Source organism: Hypanus sabinus, chromosome 2, assembly GCF_030144855.1.
Source record: "Hypanus sabinus isolate sHypSab1 chromosome 2, sHypSab1.hap1, whole genome shotgun sequence".
NCBI lineage: Eukaryota > Metazoa > Chordata > Chondrichthyes > Myliobatiformes > Dasyatidae > Hypanus > Hypanus sabinus.
This window is the reverse complement of record NC_082707.1, coordinates 128,690,466-128,706,618: the sequence shown is the minus strand read 5'-3', so window position 1 is coordinate 128,706,618 and position 16,153 is coordinate 128,690,466. Positions and strand designations below refer to the sequence as shown.

The 16,153-nt window shown below is 39.6% G+C and overlaps 1 protein-coding gene across 28 annotated transcripts in view; it reads left to right on the top strand.

The window, feature by feature from the left end:
* The first annotated feature begins 475 nt into the window (after nt 1-475).
* Nucleotides 476-16,153, top strand: part of slc8a3 (solute carrier family 8 member 3) — a 485,451-nt gene continuing 469,773 nt past the window's right edge. For 12 of the 28 annotated variants that reach the window (XM_059954684.1, XM_059954709.1, XM_059954854.1 and 9 more), the window contains exon 1: nt 628-2,258. In XM_059954684.1, coding sequence (XP_059810667.1) covers nt 634-2,258 — 1,625 coding nt within the window. In that variant the 5' untranslated portion in view covers nt 628-633. Of the gene's footprint in view, nt 2,259-16,153 lie in introns of all 28 variants that reach the window. The other 16 variants (XM_059954817.1, XM_059954736.1, XM_059954838.1 and 13 more) reach the window with 3 other exon arrangements.

The window sequence follows — 16,153 nt, the reverse complement described above, 5'->3', positions numbered from 1 at the left end:
AACAGAGCTAATCTGAGAGGCCAATGCCTAATCTTGGTCTAAATTTCTTAAATAATTACATTCCCCCAGTTTCTATTCATGCTACTTTGATAGTCCTAAAGTGATTGAACCTGATGTTTTACTGCTTGTGCATGAGAAATACCTGATCTCTTTTTGGTCCGTGGGCGAAATCACATGCTGGTAATGCCATGGCTCCACTTCCTGACACACAGCTTGGGAGAATACCAAGGTACCATGTCCCACCGCACTTGGGCAAGTGGCCTGTGGGTTGTTATTGCACATCTCCTTGCTAAGTCCTGTTGTATCAGATTTTGTGAAAAAAGAAATGAAAAGCTGATTGTGGAGAGCACCTTCTTTCTTGAAAGTTGCAGCTGTGCTCTGTCGACTAACACTGGCATTTTCTTTTCAAAATGTTTTTCAGATACAGCAGTGAAGACCCTTTAGCTCTGAAAATTGATCCGATTTGCAGGGGACGTCGAGAGTGAACCTGCTTGCATGGCGTGGTTTGGATTGCAGACGTTCATGTCATTTTGCCTCGTGGGCTTTGTATCAGTGATGTTGTTAATGCACCCACCTTCTGTGGATGCAGAAACACCTGGACCTGCAAGTTCTCCAAAGCAAAATAACTCCTGCATGGGCAACTATGAATGTAAGGAGGGAGTTATTTTGCCAATATGGTACCCAGAAGATCCATCCCTTGGAGATAAAATTGCTAGAGTTATTGTTTACTTTGTGGCAATGATCTACATGTTTTTGGGAGTTTCCATTGTAGCAGACCGCTTTATGGCATCTATAGAAGTGATTACCTCGCAAGAGAAAGAAATTACCATCAACAAACCCAATGGAGAGACAAACACGACTGTGGTACGAGTTTGGAATGACACTGTGTCCAACTTAACGCTTATGGCTTTGGGGTCATCCGCTCCAGAAATCATGCTCTCACTCGTTGAAGTTTGTGGCCATGGGTTTAAATCTGGTGAGCTTGGTCCTGGTACCATTGTGGGCAGTGCAGCTTTTAATATGTTTGTCATTATTGCCATCTGCGTATATTCCATTCCCGATGGCGAGACCAGGAAGATCAAGCACCTGCGTGTTTTTTTTGTCACAGCTGCTTGGAGCATTTTTGCCTACATCTGGCTGTACATGATCCTTGCCGTCTTTTCACCCGGCATCGTACAGGTGTGGGAAGGGCTGGTCACCTTTTTGTTCTTCCCCATCTGCGTCACACTCGCCTGGATCGCTGACCGCAGACTCCTTTTCTACAAGTATGTGCAGAAGAAGTATCGCACCAACAAGAACCGGGGCCTCATCATCGAGACCGAAGGTGAACACCCCAAAGGCATTGAGATGGACGGCAAGCTGGTGAACTCCCACTTCGTGGATGGGACATTGACGGCCTTGGAAGGGAAAGAAGTGGATGAATCCCGCAAAGAGATGATCCGCATCCTCAAAGACCTGAAGCAAAAACATCCTGAGAAGGAACTCGATCAGCTGGTAGAAATGGCGAACTACTACGCTCTTTCCCACCAGCAGAAAAGCAGGGCCTTCTATCGCATCCAAGCCACCAGGATGATGACTGGCGCAGGCAATATCCTGAAGAAGCACGTGTCCGAGCAAGCCAAAAGAAGCAATAGCATCCTTGAGGTGAGACTGGACACTCCTGAAGATCTTTGCTCCCGCATTTTCTTCGAGCCATCTGCTTACCAGTGCCTGGAGAACTGCGGTGCGGTGTCACTGACCGTGGTCCGCAAAGGCGGGGACATCTCCAACACGGTGACTGTGGACTACAAGACCGAGGACGGCTCAGCCAACGCTGGTGCCGATTATGAGTTTAGCGAAGGGACCCTGGTCTTCAAGGCAGGTGAAACACAGAAAGAAATCACAGTTGGCATCATCGATGATGACATCTTTGAGGAAGATGAGCATTTCTTTGTGCGGCTTAACAACCTCAGAGTGATGGAATTAGAAGATGCGCTGGAGCCAAACAGTGTGCCGTACCCGAAAGCTTTGATTGTTTCCCCACTTGTTGCCACTGTGACTATTCTAGATGATGACCACGCAGGTATCTTTACATTTGAGTGTGACGTTGTCCACGTCAGTGAGAGTATCGGAGTGATGGAAGTGAAAGTGCTGAGAACATCTGGGGCACGTGGGACAGTCATCGTTCCCTATCGGACGATAGAAGGAACGGCAAAAGGGGGCGGCGAGGACTTTGAAGACACATATGGGGAGCTGGAGTTTAAAAACGATGAGACTCTGTAAGTAATATTCCTATCCCACATCTCTGAATGTCTTGTTTTCTGTACTATTGGAAAACTAACTAGTAATACCTGTTTTGTTTAAAATTACAGTAGCAATTAAAGGAGGTTGGTGTTGAGCAGAACCATGGCAATTTAATTTGGGAAAACATTTGTAAATATGTTTTCTTTGTACATAATTTTAACCCTTTAGTACACTCACAAAATTTTTTTTAAAAAAAGGCAACTTACTCATGGATTTGAGCGCATGGGTATTGTTTGAAGATGTCATTAATTTCACAATGCCTTATTGCTTTGGCTGACCATTGTTAAATACCTAAAAATGGACAAAACACACATAAACGTTACTGTGATTAAATATTAAACAGACTTGGGCATTTCTTGATGACTGTGAGTCTGCTGGGATACACATTGTGTAATGAAAGCAGCATATACAAAAAGTCAAACCCTGCTGAAGTTTTTGTACATTGTTAGTCTGGTAGGCTTTTCCAGAGAGTGGGTTATATTACAATTGAACTACATACCAGAATGCAGCCTTCCCTTATGCCAATTCTTACAATAACCAGATCTCTTCCTAGACTCCTGCACTGAGATCCACAATTGGCAGGCTGTCCTTTTAAGGCAAGGAAGCAATTTTCTACGAGGAACCAATGTGCAATACCTGTTTCTTTTTGAAAGTTCCTTTTTTGTGATACTTTAACAATTAGTCAAAACAATCATTTTAGAAAGTAAAAAAAAATCACAGGTATTTACATTGTGGTATATCAGTTACAGCACGCTATTGCAATCCCTCCTTACTGGCATGGAGTTGTCCGGGGAAGTATCATGGTGTTTTTCATCTAGATAGATGGATACAAGTGAAATGTTACTGGAGCTTGCTATTATAATGTTCAAGTTAATTGTACCTTTAATATCCGTATCCCAGATTAAAACCAGTTGAAAACTCCAAGATAATTTCCTGTTGTTTGAAGTGGCCATTGCCTCCAAATGTGGCTGCCCCTCACATCGCTAAGCCTCTGCAGCTTCCTCCCACACTGGCACCTGTTGGCACATTAATCCAGCACTAATCAGTTTCACTTGCAGCAACCGGGATTTCACAGAAGTCTGACCCAACTGTCCCAGTTGTTACTGCTGCAATTGCTGCAGAACCCAAGACTGTAAAATCAGTTGTCTAAATGCAAATTGCTTACAACTGTTCACACTTGAGTGGCTTCAATTGACTGCTGATCAAGGAAGATCAAGACGGTAAAAAGAAGCAAACTTAGAAAGTAGAAACAAGAGTGTCAAATTTGTAAATTACAGGATGGCTCATCTCCAATCCACCTGCTCCTTTGGGTGCTGAGTGACAAATTCTGCCTGACTGCCTGGGCCCGTGGGAGATTATGCTCTGTGTTTTATGCTGACATGTTTGCACAGAAACCTGTGTGCAACTTCACCCTGGCATTTTACTGACTGCATCCCAAGCTGAAATTGTGCAGATCATCATTAACTTTAGGTTCAATAGTGATATTTTTGATCAAGAAATCAAGGAACTAGAATAAAATTGTTTTCGGATTGAAAATTAAGATATCAAATATTAAAGGTACAAGTATCATCTTTGGTTTATCGCAAGTTCTTCTTGGACTTGGTTAAGCAAATTTGTGGATTAAATGATGTTTCGCTTGATGGATGATGGTATTAGGGTCAGCCATTAAAAAGGCTCCCAGGATAGTGATGTGAACTACCTTTTGTTTGGCAGTGTGTCTGTTCTGTTGATGCTGACAAGGGCATTCTGCACTGTTTCTTCCCAACATTACTTCTGTTCGCTAGAGTCACAGGACAAGGGGAATGCTGGAGTAATTTAAGAATTTGTTAATAGAGCTGAACTCAGAACGTGCATTTAAATGGACTGGCTCGTTTCTGCCATGTGGAATGTGCAAATTCAGCCGAGTTCAGTGCCTTGCAACCCACCTCTTGTGAGGTTGGTTTTAAAAGCTGGTGTGTTGAAGTGATTTGTCTAATTTATTCCAGGAAAAATAAGGTAGTTGGAGTTAGATCTTTATTCTAAATTTCCAACCTCCCTTTAGTCCCTTTAAAAATGATTGTAGTAGATGCTGAACCAATAGATGAATTTATTCAAATTATCCAGTTAATGTCCTCTGAATGGATATAGTTTGGTAATGAGTATTGGAAATACTTGATTTTCATAATCATAATTATCCCTTTTTGAAAGGACAACATTGGACAGGCTCGTGCATTGTGTGTGTATGAAAGAGTGAACTATGCAGTGTGCCTTAAAGAGGACTGGTCTAATAAATAAATTGATCGGCTGTGTGGTTCTCCTGCAGCAACACTGGATGTTATTGGTTGTACCATCAAATCGCTGTTGTGTAGATCTGCGGAGATATATTGTATGTAGTCCCTAGACTGATTCTGTGGTCTGTTTAAAAAAAAAAGAGAGTCTGGAAGCAGCCAATTTTGTTTTATTTGTTATATGAATGAATTTTATAGAACAGTGTCATCTGTGGTAGCTTGCATCAGGACAACAAGCTGATTCTGCATAAATTTATTTTCAATACAGCAAGTAGGAGCATTTGGTTTAAAGGTGCATATAACCACTGACTGTGTATCAATGCTGTGTAAGCTGTCTTTGGGTGATTGGTAAGATGTAAAAAAAATATCCACAGGTTACTGAATGTTCAGTGTTTTTATTTATAGTACAGATCTTCAGTTCATGATGTCTACATTCTGTGCTGTTTCAGTAGGTACCGCATGGCTTTTGAAAGGTGTAAAGGCCAAATTTCGTAAATAAGCAACAGAGAATAATGTAGCTTTTTATCGCCTTTGTAGCTTTTGAGTATGCAACGTCCCTCTAGGAGACCATTCTGCCCATCAACTGTGTGCTGGCTCCCAGAGTACATTTGATGACTCCATTCCCAAATTTATTTCCTTTAAGCCTATCCATTCCCACATCCCCATCAACTCCCCTTGATCCTCCATCAGTCCATCTGGCCTAACTCAGTTAATCTACCCACTAACAAGTGCTTGGGGCATGAGCACTCAGAGGAGACCATGCAGACAGTGCCTGAGGTCAGGGACTCAGTAATGCTATTCACCCTGCTACTGTGCTCTCCAAATGGTTTGAGACTGGTTATTTTGGGGACGTCACATGATGACGTAGGATTGAGACGTGGAAATCCAGCTCTCCGTAAAAAACCAGTAAAATAATGTTTAAATGAGAAAAAGTTAGTAAATACTTTTTAAAAATTACTAATAAACTACTCAGGATTGTCTTAAGATATGTCTCCTAAACAGAAGCAGAAGAAAACTACTATTTTGAAGACAAAACAAATGGGAAAAGAATCAAGGCCGGCCGCCATGAAAGAGCTTCGGGCTCAAGTGTATTTTACCTCCAGCGATACAGAACAGGAAACTACGGCATCATCAACCGTTTCCCAAAAAAAAGTGCAACAGGAATTGGGCATGCGTGAAGGATGGGGCATGCGCAAACACGAGCAACCCAAACTACAAATCCCAGCTATGATCGGAACTGAAAGTGAAAGTGAATATGAGGTGGAATCAGATTCTCTGGATAAATCAGATGAAGATGAAGAGACAAACAAAGAAGAGCAACAGGAAGAGGTTGGAGGTGATATTGGAGACATAAAAAAATCTTTGGTGCAAATAATGCATGAATTAAAAGCGTTAAAAGTAATAAAAAGATATTAAAATATGAAGATTATGTTTGATAAAATGATGAAAAGACAGGACAAAATGGACAAGAAAATTAAAAACTTGGAAGAAATAACGGGAGACACCATTGATAGAGTGAATAAAATGGAAGATAATATTTCTGCCTGGACATCAGGAAGAAAACGGTTGTTGGAAAAAGTGGATGTACTTGAAAATTTTAACAGACAAAATAATATTAAGATTGTTGGACTTAAAGAAGGTATAGCAGGTATAAAATCCAATAATTTTTTTTCAAAAATGGATTCTGGAAATTTTGGAAATGGAAGAAGGAACCCAGTTAATTGAAATTGAAAGAGCTCACGGAGCCTTAAGATCAAGACATCAAGTTGATCAAAACTCACGATCAATCTTGATAAAATGCTTAAGATATCAAGATGATGAAAAGATCCTGAAGGCGGCTGCCCAACGTGCCAGAAAAAGATATGGGCCATTGATGATAGAAGGGAAAACAGTTCTTTTCTATCCTGATATAAATAATGACCTTTTGAAGAGAAAGAAGGAATTTAACCCAGCGAAAAAAGTTTTATGGGAAAAGGGTTATAAATTTATATTGCGCCACCCGGCAACCCTGATAATTTTTTTGGATGACGGAAAAAGAAGATCTTTTACTGATTATTGTGATGCAGAAGAATTTGCACAAGAACTCCCAAATATTCGCTAACCACAGCCAAAGATTTAAAAGTGAAATGGATTAAAGATGAAGACAGGGACAGTGAATGGAGTTGATGGATGTTTAAGGACAGAAGAATATTTAAATATATTCTTAATTATATGATATAGGGGGAGAAAGGTAAAAATTTGAAAAATATTAATTGAGAGTAGTGATTTTTTTTTCTTATATATACTTTCTAATGTTACGGGGAGCTGGGGGAACTTCGGATCGATTGCTACGGGATTCACGTGTGTAATCATGACGATTGCCATGACCCACACAACGGAGGGGGGTAATGTTGTGATTTTTTTTTCATTCACAACATTAGTAGGGGGGAATTTTGTTATTTTTTCTTTATAATCTATTTTTCTTTAATCTTCCTTTCTTTGCCTGGACAATCGGGGGGGGGGGGGGGGGGGAGACACATAGCAACACGGAGAATTTTAAAAAGATTCCCCAACGTACTACGAAAGTTGAAAGTTAGGTATTTCTATAGAATGGAGTAACCCTGTTAAAAGTGATGACTAATTTACTGAATTTTTTAAGTTTTAATGTTAATGGGCTTAATGGACCAGTGAAAAGAAAAAGAATTTTAACATACATTAAGAAAATGAAAATAGATATAGCTTTTAGCTGTATTCCATTTGAAAAAATTACATAATTTAAGAGATAAATACGAAATATTTCTGAAAATTTGGCGCCCTTATTTACAAAAGATAGGATTAAATATATAGGTGCTCAGAAGATAAAATTATTGGTTATTTGGGGAAATAAATAAATATATATGCTAAAGCTATTATGAACTCCAAGGAGCATGTGGGGATCTTCTGATATCCAGGCATTCTTTCTTTCTTTCTTTTCTCTTTTTTTTCCTTCTGTAAACATTTGAAAATTCAATAAAAAAAGGAACTGGTTAATTTTCTTTTAACACAAAAGCAGATGTTATAAAAACTCTGGACATATTGAACAGGCAGTTGTGCAGCTTGCATCATGGGAGAGATAGTTTTAATTTATCCAGTCATTGATCTTCCAGCTAATCTGGTCCTGCTGTAAATTCATCAATCCCAACACGAAGCCTGTTTTTTTTTTCGCCAGGTATGTTGTTATCTGCTGAGCACCTGAAGCTTCTTTTAATTGTGTAAGATTTCCAGCACTTTCTTCATGAAACTAGTTACAAACTAGAGACATCCAAGTTACAAGATCTATACCATCACCTTAACTTTTTTGCTGGCTGTCCAGAACAGAACATGGGGATCAAAATTTAATTCTAGCAGAGTTCAATAGGATAATGATCCTTCTGTAAAAACAAACTTTTAAAATTCTTCATCCAGAAACACAGCAACGACCTTCCCTAACAAGCTCCCTGGACACTGTGCACTAAGACTGCTGAAGGAAGTACTTTTTTTTAAGGAGCAAACTGTGATCTGCTTTAGTGTGCTGTGCAAAGTAAAAGGGTGCCCACATGCATACAAATTCTAGCAGTCAATCCAGTTGTGAGCAGCCGAGCTGATTAAAGCAACTGGACAGCCTATTCAATGAAAACTCTTAGATTGTGACTTTAACACAAATCTTGACCTTGGGATGCTCTCAATACAAGATATGACAGCCACACCAGATTTGAATAGTGGCTTAATCAGCTGTTTGGATGAGCCAGGAAGACTAGTTGTAATACACTGTTTCTTGCTTGCTGAAGGTTTTAAATTGAAGAGCCCCCTTCGTTAAGGAGCCAAACCATAGTTCCTCACCACAAGATCCAGAATATTTCCAGGGCCCTTTGCTGGATTTACAGTGGTTTGGATTTGGCCACTAGGCTGACAAAGAGTTGGTCAAGGTCTTCAGTCCAATGTTCTCTGCTTGGAAGTACATGTGTGACCAAATAGTAACTGCAGGCTCTGTGTTTTCTGCAACTGGCCTAACAGAACTCCTCAGCTGGTTTTGGATATGAAACTGACTATTGGCCTAGAATCCTGAGGGCAGCTGCCATCTGTGAAATGGTATCCCAGCCAAAGTCTGAAATATAATTCTGTGGCGACCACTCATGGTTTTTGATGATATGTATGTATGGGGTAGAGGTTATGTTCCAAAAAGTAAATACTATAGCTTACTTCACCACTGGCATTTAGGGCAGCAATGAAGGTCCTACGTCTTCATCTGACCTTGGCCACTCAAATGCAGAAGGATTCTTCATTGCTATTTCTGTAACAGTTTTACCATCCAGGGTTGTTAGCCCTGAGTTGAACCATGGAACTTGGAGGACTGGTGGACTGCTCTTAGTCTGGCTTTTACCCTTTGACTTGTTCGGCATGGGTGTTCTTACCAAAAATGTCCTGATTCCAGCGAGTAAAGCAATCCAGGTCATTGAGGTTTGCAAGCATCCAAACCACGACAGTAATTTATAACTTTAATACGCTGTCTGTAGTTTACCATTCAGAAAATGTTGGGTGGGTTTACAGCTGGTTTTATTGAGTCACTTGATACATCAACTAATAAATTAATAAATAAAATTTAAAAGAAAATTGGGAAGGTATATGGATGGGAGGGGTATGGGGGGGGGATCATGGTACAGGTGCATAACAAATTAATAGTTCAGGGTAATCGGTCGGGGGGTGGGGGGGGGAGGAGGCGGAAGGCTGCCGTCGAAAGAAAAAATTAAAAAAAATTAATAGTTCAGCATGGACTAGATGGGCTGCAAGGCCTGTTTCAGTGATGTGGTGGTCTATGACTGAATGATTTATCTTGGATAATAGGGGAAAAGATTTGTGATGGGATATTGGGCATAAAGGAGTGCAAAGAAAGGCCTTTACCAAGTCTTGACTTCACAGGCAGAAATTATTAATAAAATGTAACAGAGTAAAAGGAAAATTAAAAACCATGTTTGAGAAGATCTGTTGATAATGTGCACTTTGAGTCCATGGTTTGATATATTGGAAAGTGTATTGATATCAGCAGAGGACATCCTGACGTATAAAGCACAACTAACTATATCTCGTGTAACACACGCAAAATGCTGGAGGAGCTCAGCAGGCTGGGCAGCATCTTCGGAGAAGAGTAAAGTCAATGTTTTGGGCCAAGACCCTTCATTGGGATTGGAAAGGAACAGAAGTCAGAGTAAGAAAGCGGGGGAGGGGAGGAAGAAGTACAAGGTGGTGGGTGATAGGTGGAACCAGGAAGGGGGAGGGGTGAAGTAAAGAGCTGGGAAGTTGATTGCTGAAAGAGATAAAGATCTGGATAAGGAGAGGAGGAAGACCATGGAAGAAAGTGAAGGGGGAGGAGCATTTCCAATATCTGCAGATTTTCTCATGTTTGTGAAACCACATCTTTGTATGCTGTTGTCCTTGGGTTGCTAGCAACAATTTTGTGGAATGTGCAAATAATTAAATACCTTTAGCCAGTGAATATTATGAGGTACCTGCATCACTAGTATTTATCCCTTATCTGCTTTTTTTAGAGGGCTTTACAGGTGTGCCAGCTGTTCAGGAGCACACCATGTCCAGATATGGCTTTCTGTAGCCCCAGATTGTACATCTTTATGGCCATTACATATGATCATTTCTCAAAGAAGGCAGTGGCAAAATCTGTAGTGGATATTAAGCGCCTACACGGTAGAGTAGAAATATAGTGGTTGACAGTTGCAGCAAATTGTTGTGTGTATGATCCACTGCAGTGCTAAAAGGTGAAACAAGCTGTACTTCTGTTAAGGCTTTGGCTTCTGTTTAGTTGGTACTGTTTTATGAATGCTTATCATTAAGTATCTTTCAGGCTGCCATATTTACCACACTGTGCTGTAAAATTATTCAACCTGGGGCATTAAATGAAAATTGTCAAGGTACTAGAGGAACCTTTGAAGGAATTTTTGGATTAACATCATACAGAGTTGGACAGAATTGATTTGATGCAATCATAGAGATTCTCTCTTCCTCCCTATAGGTTGTCAGCTCTGGGTGTTTAGAGTATATTTTTATAGAAATCATTTGATTACAAGGAAGTACAACTCCAAATGAATGAAATCCTTTTGAAGGTAAATTGTTTAAAAAAAAAGCAAGCAAAATAAAAGTAGCGCACTGTAAGGTTTTACTGCTAATGTAATGGTTTCTCTGTAGCAGCAAAGTTTGGTTATGGCTAAAGGTAACGGGGGCTTTGGAATGTGTGCCATCCAATGAGAGGCATGTTCTTCTTTCTTGTGGGTCTGAGAGAAGGGATTTTGTGGCTTTTGGTCAGTGAGAGATGAAGAGAGGAGATGTGAGTGGAGAGAGTTGGTAGACCGCTGGACGGAGTGGACTTGAAGTGAGGATCCGCGGGTCAGCGATGTTCGGAGGAGTTCGATGGGGAACCAATGAATGGAACCGTGAGCTCCAGTGTGCGCATTAGACTGTTTCATTAAAATGGGTCGTTTTTCCTTTTTTATTTCTTTATTAACCCTATAGTCAGATTAAGATCTATAAAGTTCAATGGTTTAATTACATACAGTGTACTGTCTGATATTTTGCGGTACGGATTTGTAACCGGGCAACACATCATGCAGCGTCCACACAAACGAGCTTTCTCAGTTTGGCTGGGCCAGAGGCTGTCTTCCCCTAGTCAAACACATGCTGGCAGAACTTGAGGCTTATGCAATTATTAAGGTTTTTAAATTATTATACTATTTTCCCCTACTTTCATGTCACCAGATGTCATTCCCTGGTACAATAAAAAAAACTTCTTTGGAATTTGCACTGCATTGTGGTGTAAGAGTACCTCTGGGGTGCTATGACATCATATCAATTTGTTTTATTTCTGCCAATTGCAGATGTGCTGACTTTGCTTGGCACAGTATCTCAGTATCTTAGCCAGTTAACGTATCTGAATCTGCGGGATGGGACGCAGAATGTCCTAGGTACACGTCTGCACTCCACGACACAAACTGAATGTGCTGGCTATTTGCCTGTGCCTTCACAAAAAAATGAGCTCAAAACTCAGCGGAACGTGTTTGAAAAAGAAGAACCTCCCTCCTCAAAACCTCATTTTGTTTAATTCCTCTATTACTTTGTCCATGCAGAACCCAGCCTTGTGGCTAAGAATGGAAAGTAGGTTTTAATTTTTCAGCACATCCGGAAAAGTGCAGTGATGCTTTGCGAACTCTACGCTTGTTATGAAGGGATAGTGTAAAGGGGCTCGAGGGCTGGGGAAGGGTTGGTGGAGAGACCAGAAATGATTCAAAATAGATTTTATCCTTTCAATGCCCAAGAGACCCTATAAGAAAAATATGAAGGGTTGGTAAATAAAACTCTGGTTACAGTAATGGAGGGACTGATTGGAGATCTGAGACATGGAGTAACCATAACCTATGCAAATGCTTGCTGGTTCAGGGTTCCTACTGAAGCAGTCAGAAGTCTTTGTGGTTATCTATATTGCTGTATTGAGAGCTATTGCTTTTGCTTATTATGAAATAAATATTATTTTAAAATGTTTGTCTAACATATTACATTAAGCATAGTTCAGTATGCAAGGTATAGGGAAAATACCATTGTTAGAGATTCCTGCAGATTAGTTACTCTAACCCAATTATATTTATGCATTGAAGGCTATTTAGTCTTCCTGAGATTTGCACTCCACAGTTATAATTCATCTAATTACATGCCAGTAATTGGTTTTCAGTACAGCAGAGGCCAGTCTCTACTCTGCTGTATTCTCCATTTTTAGTACTTAGTATGGAAGTAGATGAATATAGGACTGAAATTAAGAATATCTGGGGGCTTCATAAAGATAATTGGTGAATGAAATGGAGGGTGATGTAAACCTTTAATAATTACTTGTGATGGTATTGAGTTTGCCCTATTGGATATAAATAGCCACAAGACCTCTCAGTAAAGGGAAATTATACTCTAACTACCCAAGCTTCAAAGGCTAGTTTACTTTCCTGTTTATTCTCCACAGTGAGTTTAGCTGCCAGTACCCATTATTCAAGTGATGGGTCCCCTCTCCTTACTAAGGAGAAGATGCTTCCACCTAACAAATTGTTTAAGCACTGTTCACTTATTTTCAGTGATTCATGTTTAAACATTCTTAAAAAAGATTTAAAATTTACAGAGGATTTCAATCTGAAATATTTACAAATTACAAACCATTTCTAAAACACAAAGCATTTCCTCACATAAAGCACAAAAGATTTTCAAAACACAGGTACAATTCCTATCAACTAAAAAGACATACCACAATGCAGATGTACAAGTCATCCATAGCAAAACCAAAACTGGAAGAATAGATTCTACTTCACCCCTTCCCCCATTCATAATAAACCTGAACTGCTATTTGCATTAATGCCCTTTTTCTTCCACTTGGGTGACTTTACACACATATGCTATTTCCTCACATATTCTTTTAATACAGTCTAAAAGCACCTTGAAGATCTTGAAAAGTTCCACAATTAATGCTGCGCAGCTAACTTCCTTGAGTACATAAAACCTTCCAACTATAAACACATCAGCTGTTGATATGCTAAATAATTTTATCCATCTTCCTTGAACTAAGCAACTTAAGAGTCAGCTTGTCTGTTTGAAACAATGCAAATTAAACAACCCATTGTGTTATACTCTTCTCTTGAGCAGTAATTACAGAGCATTTTCAAAGTTGCTCTATTGACAATACTTAAACTTCAAGCTGATTACTGCTTTACTGATTCACTAATGACAAATTGTTAGTTGGAAGATCACTTACATCTATTTTTGACCTTACAAGTATCAGGTGCTGTGTTTAGAAAGCCAGGATTAGCAAATAACCATGGGCCCATTTCCAAGGAGTTAATATCTTCCTATGGACATCAGCCTCCTGATCAAGACTCCTTCTGTGATCAGACTATCACTCCTCTATCTGTTCCAATAGGTTATCAGTTCTAGAAAGGCTCTCTTTGCTTCGATGTTCAAAGTACTCATTGACTACTTCCCAATGTAGGGGTTTCTGTGTGATTTTTTTTAAGAGTATTCACTTCCTCAGTCTCAGCAGCACACATTTTCCAGACCTCAAACAAATGTCATCATTATTATCTTCATAAACAAGTGACAACAATGCATCAATGTCCACATTTTAGGTCTATGTTAGTCCATCTTTACAATCTTTTTCCTCAAAAACCGTTCTTGCCATTTCCTTGATACAAGTTTGAATCAGTGTCTCAGTCACGGTTAGTTTATCAGGTCAGCTGGCAATACCTTTCACTAAGCTGAAGAGAGGTTATCTCTTTCAGAGTCGTGTTCACATTTGTTTCGATGCAGTGTATAACTTTATTCAGGTTCCATGAAAACAAGTTACGAATATATGTTGATGTTCTCTATAACCTAAGGATTAGTAATTTCACATTTTAATTACACAAAATCATCTCCATCAGCTACATGATTTCACAATACAAAATACATAAAAAATAAACATTTACGCAAGTAAAGAAGCATATAGTTCTTCTGTACCTTAACACTAGGCTCTCAGAAAAAAGGAAGTCACAATGTAAGGGTTGGTTATGTCTTTCCCATGGGAGTGAACACCCAGTGGTTTGCTGTAACTTAACATTCTGGCACCAACCATACCACTGCATAAATTCCTTCCCGTTTTCATGATTCTGAACTCTGGGTATGATTGTTCGTCTCCTCCCCCTTTACTTTCTTAAGGTTTGGGCCTAACTGAAAAGAACTGACACATCTTCCTTACTTTTATGTTTTCCCAGCAAACTTTAACTGAGTTCTGTTCTGTCAAACTATAGGATTTTATTAACCAAATATACAAATAGTTCTAGTAATGTTAAATATAAAACAAATAGCAGCATTGATTGGCTTAGTGGTCCTATTAGTTGCATTTAGGAGTACCACATACACAATATACGCTTACAACCAAATAGTAAGTTAATAGTAAATACATCCAAACTGTTCTACCTTGTGACAATATAATGCTTTGTAAAACTTGGAGGCTGTAGGATTCCATCAGTGTTTCTGAAGAAATCGCAGCAGATTAGGTTAGAAGTATAGCATTCCTCAAGGGTATCTATCTTTCTCCTGTTAAATCTTCCACCATTGTATAATTTTACTCACAAAATTGAGTATGTATGGCATCCGTTAGTCTTGCGAGACCATGGATCTGCGTCTGGAAAGTCTTCTCCAGGGCGCAGGCCTGGGCAAGGTTTTAGTTCATAGAAGATCGGCTGTTGCCCAAGCAGCAAGTCTCCCCTCTCCACGCCACTGATGTTGTCCAAGGGAAGGGCAAGGGCTGATACAGTTTGCTACCGGTGTCGTTGCAGGAGTTGCCAGAACAAGGTTGAAGACAACGTTGGACTGCCTTAAGGACTCCAGCTCTGGATTTGTCCTTAGGGTTTACTCTCGAATCCTTTCCCATGAGTCGATATGGCCGCAAGGCAGCGGAGGTTTGAAATCAGAGTTTTCCCTCTCTTAGATGGACTACCTTCCCAGGCTGACGAGCTCCATCTACCCAAAAATCGAGTAAGATAGATGATTTTAAATGGTGTAGGTGTAAGCCATGATGCTATGATGCCATCATTAGCAATGAACAACACATTTACAAAGTGCATTATATTAAATGTAAGAAACATATATTGTATTTGAAAAGTTACCCATATTAAAATGTAAATATGCAATGTCCTCATAGGTAAGTAAAAATAATGTTTGTTGACTCATCTTTCTGTGGGATTGTGTTATTAGACCATCTAGTCATGACAGACATAGCCCAAGCCCACCCTTCCTCCCAAGATGAGGCAAGAAACATGCAAACCTGTGTACAACATCAGAATCAGGACTAGGAAAAGGAGAGGAGCAAGAATAACAGATCACGCCTGCCTCTGCTCTTCACTCTTCCAGGGTTAATGACAAACTGGAAGAAAAGGCAAAGAGGTGAGTACAAGGCAACGTATACAAAGCAGACATATGAGAGGTAACTTATTGTAGTGCAGTTTAGGTATTGGAGTCAATGCAGTATTATACAAGAAGCAAAGTCAAATTTCCATCCTTGCAGGCTTCTACATCTCAACAAAAAGAGCACAACAAAAGCAATTATTCCAGTAGCTACGGGATTTATCCATTGCAAAAGCAAATATATATATATTAAGTAGTGCCAATCTATTTGGAAACTGTATTCACTGCTGCAGAGACTAAACTTGCAGCAGCTAGGAAGGCTTCAGCTATTGTGTCAACTAAAATCAGGGGCTTAGTATAAGTCTGCAAAGGAAACTTGTGAAAGGAGGTGCCTTGCCCGTCTAATTATGTCAGTTCAGTGACTCTCAGAATGTATAGAGAAATATTCCTTTAATTAGACTGTTTCTTCTAACCACTGTTGACAAATATCAAGTCCCTCTAGAACATTCTATGTTGCATCCATCATAAACCATTCCTTAAAACTGGACTTGCATTTTTTGCCTTGAGATACCCAACATTGATTAAATCATCAAATTATTCTGTCATTTCCTTTATAAAGCTGAGAAAGTGAGTGATCCTCTGATAGCTGTCTGTCTGAACAACTTTTGTTATCAGAAACTTCTACCTTC